Source organism: Pelobates fuscus, chromosome 11 (genome assembly GCF_036172605.1).
Source record: "Pelobates fuscus isolate aPelFus1 chromosome 11, aPelFus1.pri, whole genome shotgun sequence".
NCBI lineage: Eukaryota > Metazoa > Chordata > Amphibia > Anura > Pelobatidae > Pelobates > Pelobates fuscus.
This window is the reverse complement of record NC_086327.1, coordinates 98,212,834-98,236,108: the sequence shown is the minus strand read 5'-3', so window position 1 is coordinate 98,236,108 and position 23,275 is coordinate 98,212,834. Positions and strand designations below refer to the sequence as shown.

At 42.1% G+C, this 23,275-nt stretch overlaps 1 protein-coding gene across 1 annotated transcript in view; it reads right to left on the bottom strand.

Annotated features, from left to right (window-relative positions):
• Nucleotides 1-316: 316 nt before the first annotated feature.
• The window catches only part of LOC134577381 (trichohyalin-like), a 97,227-nt gene continuing 74,268 nt past the window's right edge, over nt 317-23,275 (bottom strand). Inside the window, exons 7-13 of the mRNA XM_063436094.1 lie at nt 20,397-21,011; nt 18,475-18,611; nt 17,747-17,809; nt 17,114-17,242; nt 11,339-11,460; nt 2,442-2,536; nt 317-1,142 (exon numbers count right to left, since the gene is read on the bottom strand). Of these exons, the coding sequence (XP_063292164.1) occupies nt 979-1,142; nt 2,442-2,536; nt 11,339-11,460; nt 17,114-17,242; nt 17,747-17,809; nt 18,475-18,611; nt 20,397-21,011 (1,325 nt within the window). The 3' untranslated portion in view covers nt 317-978. The remainder of the gene's footprint in view (nt 1,143-2,441; nt 2,537-11,338; nt 11,461-17,113; nt 17,243-17,746; nt 17,810-18,474; nt 18,612-20,396; nt 21,012-23,275) is intronic.

The following is a 23,275-nucleotide window of genomic DNA, read 5'->3' as shown; positions in this document are numbered from 1 at the left end:
CCCACCATCTTTTAAAGGCTTATAATGACAAATTAATTATGTCATCAATACAGTGATAATGTTAAATTACTGAAGCAGAAAATCAGCGAAACGAATTAAATAAGCACAAACAACAAGTAGAAATAATACTGGTTGTATTTTATATAAAAAAATGTTTTGTTTTCTTAAAGTAAATGTTCTAAAGGCATTTGGGATCTATACACAAAAGCACCAGAAAAGTATTGGAGTAACAGTTATCATAATAATAATAATTAAAAAAAAAAAAAAAAAAAAAAAAAAAAAAAAAAAAAAAGAGAGAGAGAGAGAATATATCAGTGCAAAATGTTTAAAAAATATTGTACTCAAACACTGCTTTTTTTTTTTCTCGCAATTTAAAGAAACACATAATGAGGACAATCCGATATTATAGAGACCAAGAAAGTGGGTAAGCAATTTCAAATAATACTTTATGGGAATAACATTACAAAAAATTATTTCTAATGATCTGTATGTAAATATTTTCCTTTCTCAAGATTTATGAATTTTGAAGCAGAAAACTCATTTACAGGATGGATCAAATACACAAGTCACGATGAATCCTTTCTCATACACCATTATTTTTTAAACACACTAATAAATTTATTAAGAGTAATAATATGAATCCTCTAGGGGAGGGGACATTTTGTTACTAATATGTGCTTCTTTATCGCCAAACTGAGGTCATGATCTGGCTCCATGTTAACCGCTTGTGTGCCGAAGAGTAAACGTCAGCAGTGCATTGCTTGGCGCCACCTTCTGAGACTCAAAGGTATAAAACAGCCACTTTCTGTAGTCCAAAAATGCCTAAGGCACCTGAATGCAAAAATCAGATTATCTTCTTCATCCCTGAATGAATTAATTCCACTTGTGTTGATGAACACTGAATAGGTCCACAACGTTGACTTGACACTGAACACAAAGTTTGGCAATAGGATGATGGCTAGAAAAAGAGATCCAGAGTCACTGTTGCTTACATCCTTCTTTTTTGTCTTTTGGTTTACTGCGTCCCAGTTTCTCTGACTGACGTTTTGTCGGTGGTATAAATATTGGCTCAGCTCCATCATCCATCAGTTCATAGAAGCCATCAACAGGCAATGCCTGGGTCTGGCTAGGAACAGGAAATTCTAGGTTGAAGAAAGTACTGGTTAGAGCATTTGATACAAAACCTAAAATGGTAAACATTTGGAAGCAAAATCATGACACAATGTTTATAAACAGGGGGTAGAAAAAGTTGAGAACAATCGAGATCCTTCAAAACACTTTGTGTTAAAGACATTAACCAGACGTAGCCAATTGGACAACACCAATACAATAACGTATCTTAAATTAGTAATTTAGCTAATTCCAAAGACTGTCAACTATGGATTTCAATGGGTTTCTACTCCTTTCTCAATTATCACCCTTCTACTGCCTACATCAATATTTTTTTAAATGTTTGTGGAACAAAAGACAGTATGTTAAAAATGTATACAGTTTTAGAAGGACGAGTGGTAATGCTTTGAAGTAATCATAGATAAATTTGACCAATCTGCTTGTCTCTGTACATCGTTTCCAGACAACCATAGAGTATAGATAAATTCTGTGCCTGGGTAGGAAGATTACTATTTCACCAGGGAAAGGTGCTCATCTACACTTAAAAATAGGCAAATTTTGGGGGATCGTTACTATAAATTTGATTATTTTAGTTTTGCAGTGTTCTCTCTTTTGTCTAATTTATAATAAAAAATAAATAAATCTAAATGTCTATGCATTTTCAGTTCAGTAGAGCAAAAATGCTAAATGCTAAAAACAAAAAACAAAAACACCATATAAACAATACATTAGAAATATAAACACACTAGAAGAAAATGGCTACAATATTATCAACAATTGGGACTTGAAAGGAACACTAGAGTCACCAAAACAACTTTAGCTTATTGAAGCAGTTTTTGTGTACAGATCGTGCACCTGCAGTCTCACTGTTCAGTTCTCTGTGATTTAGGAGTTAAATCACTTTGTTTATGCAGCCTCCCTGCATGTGACTTACACAACCTTCCTAAACAATTCCTTTAAAGAGCAATCTATTGTTTAAACTTCCTTTATAGCAAAATGTCTGTTTAAATGGGAACTTTTTACGTCCTGTTCTGTTAATAGCTTGCTAGACCCTGCAGGAGCCTTCTGTATGTAATTAAAGTTCAATTTACAAAGCTTTTAAATTAAGATACAAACTTTTAAATTAAGTGACATCTGATTGCAAATGAAACCATTTTATTTTCATCCAGGCTGGTTAGGTTCTCATCTCCTCTTAAAAATAGGCAAATTTTGGGGGCTCGTTACTATAAATTTGATTAAATATGATTGAGAACAACGAAGGACAGATATATATTTCACCCCATGTTCTTATGTAAAATTAACACAGAAAGGTAGTTTCTCAAAGTCTTTACCCTGCGAATAAACTGCAAACACTTCATTGCTGGGTTCCTTTTTGGATTTAAAAGTTGGGTCAAGTTCTTCGGCAATATTCCTCGGTGACCTAAGCCTGAAATATGAAATGAGAAGACGTGTGAATAAACAGCACTTCGTCACCTTTCGGCCACGATAATGCATACATAGATATTGCTTAACAAGCTCAAAGAAATTGCTTCTCCATCTCAACACATATGGTTTCCAATACTATGCTACCATGTGATACATGAATTCTACAGCTTATATCAGTGTATGTTTGTTTGTTTTTTTCAATCAATGTATTGCTGAAAACAACCACTAAATATAAATGTATTAAATGGATCTAGAAACATAGGTTTCAGCCAGCCACTACAATTTTACAAACAAAAATGATGAGCTATCTTCTGGTAGTATGTGGCAGTTGTGGAGATATATTTGCATTAATGCCAACTGATCAGAAATTATTATTTTTTTCTGTCTATAAAAGAAGTACACTAAATAATTGCTAGTACTTCTTTTAAGTTTACTTTGCTCTACCCACCCACCCTGGTTTTCCTTCTAACTATAGAACATGCTCTTCCAGCTGTTTGGAACCATAGCCAATCACCTCCTAATTCCCTTCACATGCTATCAGCTGCTGCAGTTATACTATTAACTCTGCAAATCCCTCTGCTACCTCTTGTCTAATCTCCCCAGCAGTGGCGTACACATGACCCATGGGGCCCCGGTGCGAAAATTGATCCGTGGGCCCCCCCCTCGCGCTTACTCTGCGCGGGCCGGGGCAGCAACACATGGCGGCGGGCACCTGTTCGCAGGGGTTGCAGGGCTGCGACCGCGGTATGTACGCCAGTGCATGCAGATGCACACACACTTAAAGGACCACTACAGACACCCAGATCACATCAGCTCAATGAAGTGGTCTGGGTGTCAGGTCCCTCTAGTTTTAACCCTGCAGCTGAAAGCATAGCAGTTTCAGAGAAACTTATGTTTCACTGAGAGTTAATCCAGCCTCTAGTGGCTGTCTCACTGACAGCCGCTAGAGGCGCTTCTGCCATTTTAAGACACTGAACGTCCATAGGAAAGCATTGAGTAATGCTTTCCTATGGGCGGTTTGAATGCGTGCACAGCTCTTGCCGTGCATGCGCATTCGGAGCTGAGAGGCGGAGGGATCCCCAGCGCCATGGGAGTCCGGCGCTGGAGAAAGGTAAGTGCTGAAGACACACACACACACTCTCACGAACAAATGCATACACACTAGCTAACAGACACACTCAGCGGCAGACATACATACACACTCACTAAATGTACTTACAAAACAGACTCACTAACTCACTAGCAGACATCAAACAGACTCACTAACTCACTAGCAGACATCAAACAGACTCACTAACTCACTAGCAGACATCAAACAGACTCACTAACTCACTAGCAGACATCAAACAGACTCACTAACTCACTAGCAGACATCAAACAGACTCACTAACTCACTAGCAGACATCAAACAGACTCACTAACTCACTAGCAGACATCAAACAGACTCACTAACTCACTAGCAGACATCAAACAGACTCACTAACTCACTAGCAGACATCAAACAGACTCACTAACTCACTAGCAGACATCAAACAGACTCACTAACTCACTAGCAGACATCAAACAGACTCACTAACTCACTAGCAGACATCAAACAGACTCACTAACTCACTAGCAGACATCAAACAGACTCACTAACTCACTAGCAGACATCAAACAGACTCACTAACTCACTAGCAGACATCAAACAGACTCACTAACTCACTAGCAGACATCAAACAGACTCACTAACTCACTAGCAGACATCAAACAGACTCACTAACTCACTAGCAGACATCAAACAGACTCACTAACTCACTAGCAGACATCAAACAGACTCACTAACTCACTAGCAGACATCAAACAGACTCACTAACTCACTAGCAGACATCAAGCAGACTCACACTCTCTCACACTCACACTCACACTCACTCACACCCACTCACACACACACACTCACACTCACACACATTTTTTTTTTTATTTAATCCCCCCAGCCTCCCTACCTTTTGGAGTGCTGAGGGGATTCCCTGGGGTCCAGTGGTGCTGCTTACACCCGGCGGGCAGTCCGGCTGGCCGGTGCGCGAGGGAGCACTCTCCCCTGAGTGCTTCCTCTTCAGCTCCCTCGCGCGCCGCGTAGGGATGCCTGCGCCGGAAGATGACGTCATCTTCCGGCTCCGGTATCAGTGCGGTGCGCGAGGGAGCTGAAGAGGAAGCACTCAGGGGAGAGTGCTCCCTCGCGCACCGGCCAGCCGGACTGCCCGCCGGGTGTAAGCAGGGCCAGCCTCGGGGGGCCCGGAGGTGGCCGGCTTCAGGGCCCCCCAGGAGAAGAGGCTGGCCCAGAGCGTACATACCGGGTTGCAGGGGCGGCCGGGCCCCCTGGTGGGCCGGGCCCGGTCGCAGCCGCGACCCCTGCGACCCTGGTATGTACGCCACTGCTCCCCAGTTTAACTTTTAGATTGTAAGCGCACGGGCAGGGTCATCTACCTGTTGTATCGGTCTGTTCTTATTGTGTTTGTCTTTTTCCCAATTGTACAGTGCTGCGGAATTTGTTGGCGCTTTATAAATGCCAGTAATAATAATAGGAATAATAATTTGGAGATATGATAGACACAAAAGCATTACTAAACATTAGCATGACCTTATTTTACTATAGCTCAACTGCGATGTACACCCAAATTGGATAAATTACCAATCACATTCTTTCTATTAACAACAACAACGTTTTGTTTCCCCTGTCCCATCATAGTTAGGGATTGAGCGATTGGTCCTCCCTAAACAATAACATCCTAGGAAAATCTCACCGAACCATTACTTCTTTAGGTTTACTCTAAGCGTCACTATGACCACACGGATGCACGCACGAAAGTCACACAAATATCCCAGATATACAGCCTAAAGATAATCTGAGAATTAGTACACTGCTGTAGGCAGAAAACCGAACAAGAAATGCATTTGAAAAGAACTCATTATGCTTACTCCTCCCCTGACAAGCAATAAAATTGATCTAAGAGTTTCTAACAACAGTCCTAAATGCAGCTGTGCAAAGGTAGCTCAGAACCACAGTATTTGGTTTTGTAGGAAACTCAAGAGACTTCATACAGGTTTTAACCAAAGGATGGATCTTATCCTTAAAGGCACAGAAGCTTTTGTGCTTAGAGCCTATATCCACAGAAAAGGCTCTAAAAAATGTGAGTTTATTTTCACTCACTGTACTAAATAGTCACTTTCTATCTACCATACAATATTGTACTATCTTTTGTGTCCTCCTTTTTTATGTACCACCCCTGTATATGTTTTTGGTGTATTCTTTTTGTAAATAAACAACTATATAGCGCTGCACTCAAACTAAGTGCTTGGAAGGTGGAAACACAAACCGGACTCTAAGTTGTGTCTTTTGGTGATTGTATATTGTGGTGTTTTTTTGGAGAACCCACGGAGTGTATTCAGCAGCTAGACCAAATAACAGTTGAATATTTTAAAGCGCCACTTGTGCCACAACGTTTGTGTTTTGTATTTGCTTTATGTATTGCTCATAACAAAACTGAACACCCAGAATTTCTGCACAATGCAATTGACAGGGATTTAATAATGAGGAAACGAGAAAACAATTAGCCTTAAACAGTTCCATTGGGGATGGGAAACTCAACCAAAACCAAAACCAGTGAGCAGATATAAAATATTGCTATGGGATAGAATTAAAAACCCAGAGCCCTGTGGGCGTAGCCTGACCTTGAGACGGAGCAGACGCAACTCCTTGTGCAATCTTGCTTGATTTTAGGGGATTAATCTAAACACCCATTGGGCAAAAAGCCAGAACTTACCCCAGAACTCTTACTCGCACTGTCCTATGCCATTTTTTTCAGTCTCCTAAAGTGAAATGGCTAAAGCCTACTATCACCCACAGACCTCGATTGGACTAACCTATTTGGCGGCTTTGAGACTCCTGGAGCGTCATCTTTGAGCTCTGTACCCAGCGTTTCACAGCCGAAACACTCGTCCACTATGGGGCGGCAGTCCCAGAGGACTCAACCCGACCTATCTATGGGGTCACGGTATAATGGTGCTCTTCTCCAGTGGCAACCCTAGCCTAAAATGGCGGTGGAAGAAAACCGCAGAAAGCCGGATGACTTGCAGGGTCCCACTCAGGCCGAATCAATCATGGAGAAAGAACCAGTGGGAGCAGAGCAGACAGACCATCAAACATGACTTCCACAATCTAGTGGTGGAGATCAAAAACGTACTGGCGGCTGATGTGGCGATTATTAAGGCCGACATACAGGCAGTCACAGATAGGGTCAGGATCTCAGAGGACGACATCGCCGTCCTCAAACAGGGTCTATCTTCATTAAATGACTATGCTTCACAAACAACATTGTCAATCCAATATACTGCCCTGGAAGCCATACCTGACGCTATCACTCCGGATGAGCTCCTACAATTCATGAGACACCTTGTGCCTTTTACCCCCCTGTCTCCAACTCAGGTCAAAAAGTTTAAAATTGATGGGATCTATCGTCTTCCAAGGTCTAACATGGCACCTACCTTGTAACCGTAACCGTCCGCTGTTCACTGTCTCAAGACAAAGAAATCTTGCTGATTGCTCTCAAAGGCAAGACAACATATACCTGTGGCGCTGATCACTGAACCCTGTCACAAGTCAACCGAGGGCAGCTAAAATTGAATACAAATGGGGGTCACCTAGATTCCTCACAGTCTCACACAATGGAACAGTACACAAGATCTCTACCATTGCAGACTCTACTGCTCTCCTTGGTGCCTTGGGGCTGATACCTCCTCATCTCGATGTAGCTTAACCATCCAACACGCATGATTGGGACCTGTCACAGACTGTCCCATTCACCCCTGAAGCCCAATCAACTCTACACACAGGGACTAGACACCATAGGCTATAGAGATAGTTGAGTTATCACATTTGGTTAGCTGTTTATTTTAAGTTGCCTGTGACACATGTAATCCCCTAGGAGGTATCCTAATATATTGCTCCTTACTCAAAGAACTTTGCTGATAAGGGACCAGCCCTTTCTGGTAGATGTCTAACTCCACACATCTACTCCTCCCCCCTACGTTGCCATCCAATGGTAAGGGGTTCGCCAGTAGACAACCTACATTTATCTATTTGTCACTACGGTACCAGATACCCCTTGATTTCTATAAAAAAGGTTTATTAATGTTTTGCTAATGCTTGTTGTCCTTTCATACATGCCATTATGTCTCATGTCTCATGCTACCTTTTGTCACATACAGCATATATATAAATGTAACATGACTATTATTTGAGAAGCAGAATTTAAAAAAAAATAATTATTATTATCGCCATGTATATAGTGCCAACATATTCTGTAGCGCTTTACAATATTATGAGAGGGGATTTAACTATAAATAGGACAATTACAAGAAAACTTACAGGAACAATAGGTTGAAGACGGCCCTGCTCAAATGAGCTTACAGTCTTAGGAGATGGGGTATAAAACACATTAGGACAGGAAATGCCAATCAAATAAGGTGGGAGAGAAGCAGAGCTGGAGGAGAGAGTAGAGTGCTGCCCTTTAGGAGAGAGCAAGTGACAGGTATGTGAGGTAGAGGTTTTCTGGGAGGGTTTTAAGGCACTTTTAAATGATTGAAGACTAGTGGAGAGTCTGATGGTGGTAGGCAGGCTTTTCCATTGGAAGGGAGCCACCCGCGAGAAGTCCTGCTAGCGTGAGAGTTGGCCGTACAGGTGCGAGCAGTGGACAGGAGGTGGGCAGAGTGGCGAGACAGAGAGGGGACATACCTATGGATCTGAGATGAGATATAAGAGGGGCTAGAATTGTTCAGTGCTGTATAGGTATGGGTTAGCACTTTGAATTGACTCCTATAGGATACGGGAAGCCAATGTAAGGACTGGCAGAGGGGTGGGGTGTGAGAACCAACTAGAGAGGAAAATCAGTCTGGTGGCAGCATTCATTACAGACTGAAGAGGGGCAATACGGCTTTTGGGAAGACCAATCAGAAGAGGGTTAAAATAATCCAGGCGGGAAATTACTAGAGCATGGACAAGCTCCTTGGTAGCATCTTGCTTAAGAAAGGGGCAGATGCGGGCTATGTTTTTTAAGATGGAATCTACAGGATTTGGCAACATACTGGATGTGAGGCTCAAAGGTGAGTCCAGAGTCAAGTATGACACCAAGACAGCACGCTTGCAAGGATGGACTTATATAGATACCACTAACTTGAAGGGAGAGCGAAAGAGGAGGATCAGTATCAAGAGGAGGAAAGACAAGGAGCTCAGTTTTAGAGAGATTGAGTTTCAGAAAGCGGGAGGACATGCAGTCAGAGATGGAAGATAGACGAGCAGTGACACGTTGCAGGACGGCAGGGGAGAGGTCCGGGGAGGAGAGATATCTGGGTGTCATCAGCGTACAGGTGCTAGTGGAATCCAAAAGATGTAATAAGTTTGCCAAGAGAGGCAGAATAAAGAGAAAATAAGAGGGGACCAAGGACAGAGCCTTGGGGGACTCCAACCGAGACATGACGAGGGGAGGAGGTGTCATTAGAAAAGTTGACAATGAATGAGCGTTGGGAGAGATAAGAGGACAACCACAAGAGGACAGTCACAGAGACTGCGGGATTGAAGAGTTTGAAGAAGGAGAGCATGATCAATGGTGTCAAAGGCAGCAGAGAGGTAAAAAAAGAATTAGTATGGAGTAGTGGCCTTTGGATTTAGATGCGATTAGGTCGTTGGTAACTTTGATAAAAGCAGTCTTAGTAGAGTGGAGAGGGTGGAAGTCAGATTGAAGAGGGTCAAGGAGAGAGTTGGAATTGAAGAAGTGAGACACACGGGCAAAGACAAGTCTTTCCAGAAGCTTAGAGGAAAAAGGGAGCAGGGATGAGGAACGATAGTTAAGAGGGGTAGGACGGGTCAATAGATGTTTTTTTTCAGGATAGGTACTACAGTGGCATGTTTAAGGTCAGCAGGGACAACGCCAGAAGAGAGAGAGCAGTTGAAGATGTGTGTTAAGGAAGGCACAAGACAAGGGGAGAGAGATCGGGTAAGATGAGATGGGACAGGATCCAGCGGGCAAGTGGTGGGGCGAGAGGAAAGGAGAAGATTACCCACCTCTTGCTCAGTAGCCAGGGAGCTAGCCTTAGCTGTTAAAGTAGCATGCAAAGCTATCGGCTGTAAGGTTAGTTTGGTGGGTGGCCAAAGTAGGGCGAAAAAGTGAGTTAAAGGTGTCAAAGAGACGCCTGGGATTGTGGGAGCATGAACTAATGAGAGAGGAAAATTATGACTGTTTGGCGAGGGCAAGGGCTGTGCTGTATGAACACAATATGAATCTATAATGGAGAAAGTCTGCCTGGGTGCGAGACTCCCTCCAGGAGCAACTTTGCAGGTAGAGTGTTGATTTAGTATGCCACGGTTGGAGCGGGGCTGCAAACATCAAGGACGAGGTGAGGGTAGTGTTCTATGTGGAGATGGCCAGTGGGGGACAGGAGAGGGAAGGGATGGATAGCAGTTGTGAATCAATATCAGCTGACAGCTGCTGGAGGTCAATAGAATTAAGGTTCCTCCTGAGTTGAGGGGGGTTAGGCTGAGGTTGTTGGGTGAGGGGGTACATGAGAGCAAGCGATAAGAGGTGGTGATCAGAGCGAGGAAATGGAGTGTTGCATATTTTAGATACTGTACATGCCTTTACTCTCAGCTTGTCTTAGGTTGTGGGTAAAGTGAAGACCACCAAATGATAGTGAGGCAGGGGTAGCAGTATCAGAGGGAGAGAGCCATGTTTCTGTTAGTGCAAGTAGGTTTAGGGATAATAATAAAGATAAACTAAAGATAATAAAGAGTTAAAAGCAAGAGAAATGTGATTCTGTTAAATAAGGTAGGAGGAGATGTGTAAACAGTTTTTAAATACTTAAAATAAACATATTTCAGACATAGCACTACAAGCAAGAATTATTTTAAATATATCTATACAATACACACACATGCATAGATAGTTACACACCTTTGCATTATGATGAAAAAATATTTAATTAGGGGCAGGCTAGATTAATAACTTGTTAAATAATATTGGTGTGAAAAACGGGTATAAACTAACAGTTTTTTGTTAAACAATGTGGGTGTGCAAAATTTTCCTCTCTTTGGTCTGAAGCAAAAAAAAAAAATATTTGAGTTGCTTTCATAATTTATTTGCTTAGTAAGATGAAGAGAAGAAGATTAAACACACAAAATCGAGAACCTTAATTCAAGATTTCCGTTTGTACTGAATTAGCTCTACTGGAGAATATTGGCACAAACCTTGTGTGGGCTTCACAGGCCACGGTTATTTTTAGTCACATCTTCAAATGCTATAAATATGATTAATGGTCCTGTTTACATGTTCACTGAAGCTTTAGTTATTAGTTCTTGGTATTAGGACTTCCTGTAAAAGTTATATGGTTTTAATGAAAATAAGGGCTTTTAAAAAAAATCCATAGGATGACTCAAACTCAAAGGAAAACATATTCATCACATAAATCACTGAAGGTCTGGGCCATCCATTATTGCACTCATCTTGCAGACAAGGACAAGACATATAGTCGTAATGTGTGGGGGTCCTTTCTGAAACTTGGCCAAAACTGAAGCAATTTAGAGCAAAAATATATTTGCCTTATGTGATAGAATTTAACAAAATGGCATGCTCATAAACACAAAGGGTCTTCTACAAGAAGCAAAGACAAACTTATTTCAAAGACTATATTCAACTCTACTGTAAGGACATATTAAGAATTTTCCTCTAAAATGTGCAATCAAAATCCTGAAATGCAAGACAAAGCGATCTACCTGGCCTGCTCAATAGTTCCTTCTGCTGTTGAATGGTCCATTCTTTCAGGAGTGCGACATTCAGTTGGTGTGGCCAGACCTTCGGAGTCCAATCTTCCTTGGTTACTAGAAGGCACTTCATTCTAATTAAACAAAACAAAACAAAAAATAATAAAGCTTTCCGAAAATTACAATGCTTTTCATAAATGCTTATGATATTCAACCAAATGTTATCCAGGGCTCGAGTCCTGCAGGAACGCATGGGAACGGCGTTCCTGCACTTTTTCCAAAGCAGGAACGCCGTTCCCGTTCCCAGTCCTGCAGGACCTGCCCTGCTACCTGCACACAGGTGCCATCACACGCTGTGTTCCTCTCCGGCTCTAACTCTCGCGAGACCACGGGTTACCATGGCAACGCTCCGCACAGGCGAGTCTCGCGAGAGTTAGAGCCTCAGAGGGAACACAGCGTGTGATGGCCCCTGTGTGCAGCGGCTGCTTCCCTCCACCGGACCACCAGGCGATCTCCCCCCTCCCTGACAAGGTAAGAAGCAGGGGGGGTTGGGGGCCCCTGCTGTTACTGTCAGATAATAACATTCTTCCTGGTGCTGTGGGCGGCCTCGGCAGATAGCTGGCTGGCTGGCTGCTCTGAGTCTCAGACTCAGTGACTGATGCAGCAGGTAAGCTGGGGCCGGTATGCTGTCTGACTGGGGCGTGTGGTGCAGGTAGTGGGGGTGGAGGTGGAGCCCAGGGGGGGGGGGACGTGGAGGTGGTAAGGCAGCCAGGAAGGAACCTTCTCCTCCTGCTCCGCAGGAAATCAGATCTCCCTCACTGCCTCTCCAGCAGGCAGCAGCCCTTCAGCACTGCCACTGTCTGACAGCAGGAAGTAGCAGACACTGAGTGTTGCTGTGCATCGTGCAGAGCAGAGTCCCCCCAGTCAGGCCAGGTCCAGATCATTGTGTCTCCCCTCTTTGACCCAAGGTAAGCCAAAGTGAGGGGGACAACAAATAGGAAGGTGTATTGTTGTTGTTGTTTTTTGGTTTTTTTTGCATTGCATTGTTGTAGTATTTTAAAGTCCTTAATCCCCACCACAGTGAGTCCCTTGGCAATCCTGTGTGCTGCCCATCCCCCTTTGTGCATCCTTTCCTCCTGTTTGAACCCCTTTACCCCCTCTGTGATTCCCCCTTTACCCCTTCTGTGCAGTTCATTCCCCCCTTTGTGCAGCCCCCTTCCCCCCACTTTGTGCAGCCCCCTTCCCCCTCTCTGTGCAGCCCTCTCCCCCTTGTATGAATCCCCCTTTTTCCCTCTGTGCAGTTAATTTCCCCCTCTCCCCCCTCTGTGCAGTTAATTCCCCTTTGTGTGAATCTCCCTTTCCCCCCTTTGTGCAGCCCCCTTTACCTCTCTGTGTGCAGCCCCCACCCCCTGTGTGAATTCCCCTTCCCCCTCTGTGCAGTTCATTCCCCCTTCTCTGTGCAGCCCCCTTGCCCTCTGTGTGCAGCGCCCTCTGTGTGCAGCCCTCAGTGTGTGTGTTAGTGAGTGTGTTAGTTTGTGTGTGTCTGCTAGTGAGTGTCAGTGAGTGTTAGTTTTTGTGTGTTTGTTAGTGTGTGTGTTAGTTGTGTGTGTCTGCTAGTGGGTGTCAGTGTGTGTGTGTTTGTGTGTCAGTGAGTGTGTTACTGTGTGTGTCTTACTGAGTGTTAATTTGTGTGTGTCTGTTAGTGAGTGTGTGTTTGTCAGTGAGAGTGTATGTATGTCTGTCACTAAGTGTGTCTGTCAGTAAATGTGTGTGTCTGTTAGCTAGTGTGTATGTGTCTGTTCGTAAGAGTGTGTGTGTGTGGTAAAAACCCCTTCAGCACTTACCTTTCTCCAGCGCCGGGCTCCCTTTGCGCTGGGGATCTCTCCGCCCTGATCCGCCTCTCAGCTCCGCATGCGCAGCGAAGCCGGGAACGCATTGAAACTGCCCATAGGAAAGCATTACTCAATGCTTTCCTATGGACGTCCAGCGTCTTCTCACTGTGATTTTTCACAGTGAGAATCGCGGAAGCTCCTCTAGCGGCTGTCAGTGAGACAGCTACTAGAGGCTGGATTAACCCTTAGTGAAACATAGCAGTTTCTCTGAAACTGCTATGTTTTCAGCTGCAGGGTTAAAACTAGAGGGAACTGGCACCCAGACCACTTCATTGAGCTGAAGTGATCAGAGTGCCTATAGTGGTCCTTTAAGTCTATGTGTATCTGCATGCACTGGCTTACATCACAGGGGTCGCACCATGTGTTGCGGCCCAGGCCCGTGCAGAGTAAGCGTGTGGGGGGGGTCCACAGATCAATTTTCGCACCGGGGCCCCATGGATCGTGTGTACGCCACTGCACACACATCATCCAGCACACACACACACACACATCCTTCAGCGCACACACACACACACACAGATCATCCAGCACACACACACACAGATCATCCAGCGCACACACACACACACACACACACACATCATCCAGCACACACACACACACACATCATCCAGCACACACACACACACACATCATCCAGCGCACACACACATCATCCAGCACACACACACACACCCACATCATCCAGCACACACGCACGCACGCACGCACATCTTCCAGCACACACACACACTGCATTCATTATACACACCCTGCACTCACTCATGGGTGAGTTCCCACACTTTTTTCTCCAGGACTTGACCCCTGATGTTATCAACAGTTGTGTCTATCAAAGTATTCGTACACTATCTTTTTTTTAGTAAAGGATTAAATTTCAAATAACTTCATAATAACCATTACAAAGCATTTTTTTTTTTTAAATGAAAATAAACATGATATTGTGGCTAGTTTTTATTTCCCCATTTTCTAATATACCTTTATTACCCCAAAAGTAGGGTTCATTAAACAAAGCAAAAAATTAATGCAAGCCTGGTACATCTAAATATCACTACCACCCCCCCCATCAGCACAATTAAGCATGCGTGGGATATGCATAAGGCTATCCTAACTATAAGATAAGTCCAGGGACAAATTAAAGTATTTAAAAAATTTGTCAGACTAGATGGGCTGAATGGTTCTCATCTGCCGTCACATTCTATGTTTCTATAATACAGAGGTTCTTTAATGTAACCAATGTATTTAATAATTCCTATATAGTGTGCTTATCCAAAGAATCAATATCTAAAATAAAGAACTTATATTTCTCAAATGTTTTTCAGTTTAAAGAGAAAAACAAAGGCTACTATGCATTTGCCCAGTGGCGATCATTCAACAGTCTCAGTTTTAAGGGTCAACTGTCAATCAATAATGATACTTTAAAGATAATGTTAAAATTGACAGAGCAGCTTTAATTTGTAATGCTCCAAAGTGTCCCCGAGTAGCTCACTGTCTTGCCACCCTCCGAAATTACGTTGTTTTATGAAGCAGGGACTACTTTTTTTCTATATAGAAACTGCAGGTTGACAAAAGTTGAAGTTTTAATCAATGCATTAACCAAGATGGTGGGGCTGTAGATGAAGACCCGGCAGGACACAAAAATTATACGTAGCAGTAGGTCCTGGGTCATCATCAAGTGTTGGACAGGTTAGAGAGGCCGGGGGGGGGAAAGAAAGACTGGGATGGCAGCAGAGAATAAAGTTGCAATTTTACTTTAACAAAGTAGAAAGAGAAATCTCAATTATATTTAAATTACTCCAGAGAGTAAGAAGAGCCTTATAGATTCTATGAAAGAAGGCATACCCTCCCTAAAACCAGTCAGTCACATATACAATGCTTAATATATCCATAGAATGTAGTAACAGCAAGGGTCCTTGTTGAGGAAATTCTGGTATAATTGAGATTTATTGCTTGAAAATGTTATAGGGATAATGTGGGATTGGCATAGCTGTAGCGGAATTTAAACAGTTTACAATATACAGAGTGAACTCAAACATATATACCAATAGAGTGATCTCAAACATGTATACGAAAATCATCTCAAACGTATAAACTAAAAAAGCTATACGGAGTGATCTCAAGCACATGTACTATAAAATAATTCTGAGTGATTTTAAGCATTTACGCTACAATTAACAAGGTGTCTATACCGAATCCCTTAGCTTGGATTCTGAACTCTGTTACCTGGGTGCTGAATGTGTACCATGGTGAGTGTTACTTTAGATTACAGGTTCTGTTACTTCCCTGCAGATTCACTTATACAAAATACACGGTGACGTTAAGTATTTATTGACGATATCAAGTTACTTTGAACAATTTCTGAAATGGAACAAGGTTCTCCAACTGCTGGCTGCCCTGCATACATTCTCTTGCCTGACAGCCCTGAGCAGAAAATGACATATCTTAGCAAACGCAGAATTTCAGGACACCTATCTTGATATGACAGGGACCTTTGAGTCTCATTAAGTTTAGACCTATGAAACATGGCTCATCTTATTTTCTACTTCGAAAGATAGAAAAACTAGACAGGGTTAGCAAAATGTACTACAGGTCCTGAAAATGCTTGAGCGGAATAACATATCTAACTAGGTAGAAGAAGAAAAAAAAAAAAAAAAAAAAAAGAGCAGCTTAATATAGCTATATTGACCAAAAAATAAATAAAAAGTACACCTGTCGGAAACAAAAAAATAATAAAGGCCAAATAACAGATCATGGTTTAAATAAATACAGAATAACAATCACAAACATGTTTTCTGGAGAACAGTAACTAAGCACGGAGTGCGTGTCCGCAGTGTGTTTAGATAGGTTTCTGGCAAACAGCTGTCACAATGCTAACAGAGAGCCCAAGCTGAGTATACAGAGACACAGTCATTAGAAAAAGGAAGTGACCGATGCTGGACGAACTTCCGTTGGCACTGTGAGCAGTTGCAAGAAAAACGACACACTGAAGCCTACAGTAGTGCTGCTACCATAGCAATTATTTAATCACAATAACATGCATCATTATTAGTGCGCACATTCGTTGCAATTCTCCTTCACCCCCCCCCCAAAAAAATTAACACTTGTCAAATGTTCTGCTTATACGGTTTGTGAAATATCCATTAACTGGTCTCATTGTTTTTATTTTTTAATGTCTCTCCTTTCACGTTCTCTTTTAAACCTAGCTATCCACCCAAGTTTGCTTCCTTTTTTTGTGTGTAAATGTCTTTTCTATTAGGCTACCCTTCTCACTTTGTTACTCAACATGAACAGACTCCTGAAGCTTTGTTCACTTTGAATAGCCAGACTTGTCAAATACGTTAAAGAAACATACGTTAAAGAAACACTAATAAAAAGAAAGTTGACACAATGCAAGCGATTGAAGTATGGAATTTTGCAATCCTGTTGAGAACCAATTGAAGTAGCAAAGTAATTAAAAAACCTCAGATATCTTATTACAGACAGACCATGAAACAGATATGAGTTCCAATTAAAGGGTATATTACCAGTATTGAACTCCAGCAATTTGCTTTACTAATATGTAACTAAGGTTATTTTCTTCATAGATTCACTGTCATAAATGCATTAAAATAAACCTACATACGGGAAGATGGGACACAGCTATGGGGTTTTGTATTTTTTGTTTTGTTTGTTAATTAGGCATGTAATTTCATTAATGTACTTTCATAAGAATGTTGCTTATCTGAATGAAACGTAAAATGTGAGATCTTTGATGGCCTTCTCTGATAGCTTACTATACGAGTTGTAATCAATTGTAATGTTGCACAACATCTTAATAAAAAGTGTTTTTAAAATAAATATATAAAGCTACATAAACTTTAAAGAGAGGACTGAAAATGTGGATTCTTGAGCGATTTACCTTAATTCCCAGGTTCCTCCTTTCAGAAAAGCTACAAATACTACCGTCATCGTCACTCTCTCGAAGTTCAAGGTCTTCGGATCGCCTGTGAGCTTTCAGCTCCTGTTGTTGAATGTACTTGGCAATCTCCTAGGAAATGAAGCCCAAAAACATCAAACTTGCAACAGGTTTTTCATACAAATGAACTTTTAAAATTAAAAATAAATTGATGAGGAATGGTAACTAATTAAATGAAGAAGTATTCGGAAATAATGAGTAATATGGAATTAAAAAAATAAAAAATACATATTTTTAAGACTTTGCTTTATGGTAAAGAGAAGGTTATTTCTAGAAGACCACCCAAGAAAAACACAAACTCAAAAATGTTCAACTTTTATTTGATATGGATTTCCTTCCATGACCGAGGGAAGTGATGTGGTAAAAACTTAATCTGCAATGGTAGGCCTCTCCAAAGTACAAAAAAAAATAAATTACACAAAATACAAAACAAATAAATTTCTGTTTAATAGATATGCCTCAATGAAAACATGCAAGCATTTCATTATGTTGTTTTTTTATTATTAATTATTATTAAAAAAAAAAAAAAAGTTTTAAAAAGTTACACCTCCACTTAGGAACACAAATAATTTTTACCTCATCTTGCGCAACCTGTGCAGCCCGGAAGTCTTCGGGATTTTCCCTGTGCTTCAATTTTGCCTGCAAAAAAATAAGAGAGTGAGTAAACTTTACCAGTGTCATAGGCTTGGGCAAAACATAGCAAAGATAATGTGAGGGACGTAAAACGTGCTGCCATCTCACACTTATTAAAGGAACACTATAGGGTTGGGAACACAAACACATGTTCCTGACTCTAAAGTGTTAAAACCACCATCGAGGTAGGTGGCTTGCCCTCTTTAGTTCCTTTAGAATGGGTTAAAACTCACCTCATTTTCAGCTCCGTGTGCCTGCGCTGGTCCCGCCCTCCCCTCCCCATGTGCCTCCTTGTTGACATCATCAGAATCTACAAATTTTAGCCAAATTAATGTTTTCCCAAAGGGAAAGCATTGGATTGGCTGAAATCGGCAAAGAGGCGGGATGGGGGCAAGGCCAAACACTGTTTTGGTCAATCAGCACCTTGAATCAATGCATCTCTATGTGGAAAATTTAGCGTCTCCATGCTTACTGTGCAGCACTGCCCCTGGAAGCACCTCCAGTGGCCATTAAACTGTAGTTGTTCTGGCGACTATAGTGTGCCTTTAATGCCTTCCCACCTTATACGCTATATTGCCTTTAACATTAACACTTGTTCTGATTGTGTGGCACCTTTATTAAATTTTAATATCGATGGAGTTGGAGTTGCAGGTCCAGCACGGATTACTCACTAAGCGCTTCTCCTCTTCTTCCTGCAACTGTCGGGCTAGTTCTTCATCTTGTATAAGTTGATCTGAATTTCGAACATGTAATTCTGCCATTTTCCAATCTAATGGATCGATATCAAAGCTTGGTTTGGGTTCTTCATCTTTCCAAAGAGAGAGCAAGATAGAGAGAGAGAATGCGTTAAAATTTTCAAGAGACACACCAGTTTTATAACCCGTGGCATTCATATTTAGGTACTACAATTCCCATAACCCATTATAGGTCACAGAATGCCATAGTCAATCAGGCCTACTATAAGGTATGACTGAGTAAATCACCATCTGTGAAAATTCATATCTTTAACCTACTAGAAATGTCCAACAAGTAATGCATATAAGAAACAAGGACCAGCTCTACAGTTCTATAACTTTAAATATCCCTGTGTAATAACCAGGATGATCATCATTAATACAAGTAAAGTATTTAAGTAAACATGGATCCTCTTATATAAAATCATCTAACAGCGCCAATGGGACATGCCAACATAGTAGCAAGAATAGCTCTTGGTTGTTGTTTTTAAGCAAACAATTATGTATTAGCTTTTCCTCCATAATACAGTGATTTTATTTCTGTTTATATGTATTTTTTCTTCTTCTTTTCTTCGTAATTTGCTAGTTCCAGTTATTTTGTAATTGTATGATCTGTTTAACATTATGGGCTTAAAGGACCACTATAGTGCCAGGAAAACACACTCTTTTTCCTGGCACTATAGTGCCCTGAGGGTGCCCCCACCCTCAGGGTCCCACTCCCGTGGCGCTGAAGGGGGAGGAAGGGGTTAATCCCTTACCTTTTTTTCCAGCGCCGGGCTCCCTCGGCGCCGGGATTCTCCTCCATCTTCTGACGTCCCTGGCTGAATGCGCATGCGCAGCAAGAGCAACGTGCACATTCAGCCAGTCTTATAGGAAAGCATTCTCAATGCTTTCCTATGGACGCTGGCATCTTCTCACTGTGAAAAATCACAGTGAGAAGCACGGAAGCGCCTCTAGCGGCTGTCAATGAGACAGCCACTAGAGGCTGGATTAACCCATAGGTAAACATAGCAGTTTCACTGAAACTGCTATGTTTACAGCAAAAAGGGTTAAACCTAGCTGGACCTGGCACCCAGACCACTTCATTAAGCTGAAGTGGTCTGGGTGCCTATAGTGGTCCTTTAACTTCCGGATAGCAATATCGGAATGTTAACGGACATTTAATGTTGCGTGTTTGCTTAATGCTCTGCCAACAAAGACTGTCAGACTTGTCAATGTGCTATATAAAGCCACAGATCATGAAAGAAGTGGAGCACAAGAGATGATACCAATCGATAAGATGCTTAAATACAATTATTTCCTTCCTTCTTCAAAAATAATAAAGACAGATGTTACGGGGGGCATTCTGTGGCTAACAATTTTTTTCCACAGTGTGTAGGACACAATATTTTAAAGACTTAAGCACAAGGACAACATTTGTACAGGTTGTAATTTTGACAACAAAACTGGTCAAACACAGAGGACGCCATCTTTACATTCCAAACAGGTGTGAGTGCAGCTATTTATTTGCATGCAAGCAGTTTAGAAGCAGGTGACTTTGCAGATCTAGGTGTTCAGTGGCTATATCCTTTGACAGTCATCACTGTTTATAGAAATACTTTCTGGCACTAGACATTTCAATAGATCTAGTAAGAAAAACAACCAAGAATATATTATATGTCATGGCAACCTCTTTGAACAGGTAAAGGGACAATATTCTCAAAATTCAGCATGTATTTATACTGGATATGTATTTATCAAAATGTTTGTGTAGACCTCAAATGCATATATATATTATTTTTTATTAAAAAAAAAAAAAAAAAGCCATTATGAATGTCACATCAAGCTAATTTGAAATTTACTGCAGACAGTTTAAGTACCTGATCTCAAAATGTGACTTGGAATCCTAGAGGGAGGGTTATTCAATGATCGATGAGGACGATGGTCTCTACTTTGATGCCACTGTGAATGCCGACTTCTCTTGTCCCTGACACATTGATCAGTACAGTCATCACTATCCGAGCTAGACCGCCTGCACTTCTCAGAATAATGTTTACAGTGTTTTTCACGTGGCACCCTAATCTTCTCCTCCTTCCGACTTAACTCTCTATCGTGGCCAAGTTTTACCTCCGAGCAGATGGGACTTGATGGGCTTGTCTCCAGGGAGTTTCTAGGATTACGGTAAGGAACCTGCACCAGTTCTCTACGACTGGGTTCTTTCCAAACATCAGTTTTACCATTTTTAGAACTGTTACTCTCATAATGGATTTGGCCAAAGGACACTCTGTTGGCACTGGCCTTGTGAGCAGAATTCATTCTGACGAGTTGTTCCTCAGAATGTTTCAAGCTATGATCTCGCTCAGAACTCCACTGTGTGCGTCTGTAATCTGGTGTACTTATACTTTTTTTACTATCGCTTCGGAAGAGAAACTCTTCCTCTTCTTCATTCGCCAAAGGATTCACGTATTGCGGTTGGTTCTGGAGATCACTGTGTTCTTTTTAGACATGCAAACACAAAGCTATTGTTAGTAAGCCTTGCACAAACAGTATCTACAACTCAAACACAAAAGGGGAAGAAATTTACTTTTGAAGACAATCAAATGCAGACAATTTTCCAAGAAAGCTTGAAAAGTACATGAAAGGGCATGCATGTGACGTTAAACATAATCCGATGCATGAACATGTGAGAGCATACATAAATATCAACTGCGACAACAACAAATAGTCAAAATGCAAAGTGTTACTTGTGCTTGTACTGTATTCCTGTATAATTATAAAAGTTAATCTATGTTAACATAACATTAGCAAAACCATAAAGAATGACGAATCATCTTCTAAAGTCACTTGAAACAGAAAATGCCAGAACATGTTGAAGTGATCACTGTACCGGTCATGCCCAAGGGACCTTCCTGAAATTTCAAGACTAGAATTCCCTTGTGGAAGGGGTGAGTCTGATATACAAATGGAATAGGTTCTTATTAGAATGGTAAGCTAAACCTGGTTTGGGATCCAACTGGGCATTAACAATACCACAAGCCATTGGGTTTGAGCCTACTCTTATTGTTTATGGTTTGACTTATACATCTCTTCATATGACAATTACTTCCAACATATGTAGTTGATGGGGATTGTTGATGATGAACAGGTCAACAGAGCATTCTCTGAAATATTGTCACGACAATGTAGATAGAAAAAAACGCTTGCGTGCTCTCACTGTGATTTTCACAGTGAGAATCACGCAAGCGCCTCTAGCGGCTGTCAATGAGACAGCCACTAGAGGATTTGGGGGAAGGCTTAACCCATTAATAAACATAGCAGTTTCTCTGAAACTGCTATGTTTATAAAAAAAATGGGTTAACCCTAGCTGGACCTGGCACCCAGACCACTTCATTAAGCTGAAGTGGTCTGGGTGCCTAGAGTGGTCCTTTAATGCTTACCATAATAAGATTCCATGCACTTCATTTGTAGATGGGGAGATACGAACGGTTGTTGCCTTTTTATTATATCTTTGCTAAATAGGTACACATGACCTTGACTCCTCACCTAAAGATCTTACTTGCTGGTAAGCCATCCTTGAGTATATTTGATAATTCAACACTTAGATGCATCTTAGAGGAACCCTGTATTTATTTTGACAAGACAAGGAGTCTGTGTGTGCTGGTTATGCTGCACATACGGAGATATTTGCACTTTTGTGCTGGGGGCCTAGTTGCAATTTTCATCCTGGAACTCTGTTTAAGTCCAATGTAAATTCTGTGCAAAATTTATATCTGTAGTCAACATGCATAGCGCACTGGAGACAGATGTAAGGAAATTCTCCCTTTCAGGCAGCGTGTTTGCAACGGGAAGCTTGCTACTCCCACCCTCTAAGTAGTCCCTCGCTCGTCCCTGCCTTGCTTGTTTTTTTAAATCCCCTACTTTCCCCATGGACCTGCTCTCAGTCTGGCAAACTGTCCATTGAAATTCTACCCACTAATGCCAGATGTGGCGTGGAAGGCAGCGCTGGAAGCATCACCTGGCACTGGTACGTTTAACTCTTTATTTTTGGGTTTATAAGGGGGAGGGGGAGGGGGGGACTAATTAACTAAATAGCAGGATGTCAGAAAATAGTGATTACAAGTCACTCGAACCATTTTTCTATGAACTCATAGATTTGATAAGTATTCTGCTACCAGAGCTTGTATATATAATATTATAGGTTAGTAGTATAAATACCATCAGGGGCGGGCTGGGAAGGGGGGCAGGGAGGCAATTGCCCCCCAGGCCGCCCTAAACCCAGGGGCCAGGGCTGCCCACATCCAGCAAAAAAAGGAAAATCTGAATCCCCTGCCTCTGGCTGAGAACTCAGATTTTTCAACTTACCTCACTCTTCCTGTAGCCTGCAGTCAGTGGAGTCGGCCGGCCTCTCCTGATGATGTCAGGAGGAGGGGGCGTGACTTTCACTGCTCTTCTCCCAGGACCGCTGGGGAGTCTGGGAGAAGAGCAGAGGAAGCCACGCCCCCTCCTCCTGACATCACCAGGAGAGGCCGGCCGACTCCACTGACTGCAGGCTCCAGACTTCACTGACTGTTGCTGCCTGCTGCCCACCCCTCCCTGGCTTAAGGTAAGACTCAGGGAGGGGGAAATACACTTTAGTTTCTTTTTATTCCCCTCCTCAGCCCTACCTCCCCCTCCTCAGCCCTACCTCCCCCTCCCCCCCTCCTCAGCCCTGCCCCCTCTCTTCCCCCTTCCTTAGCCCCTGCCCCCTCCTCAGCCCCTG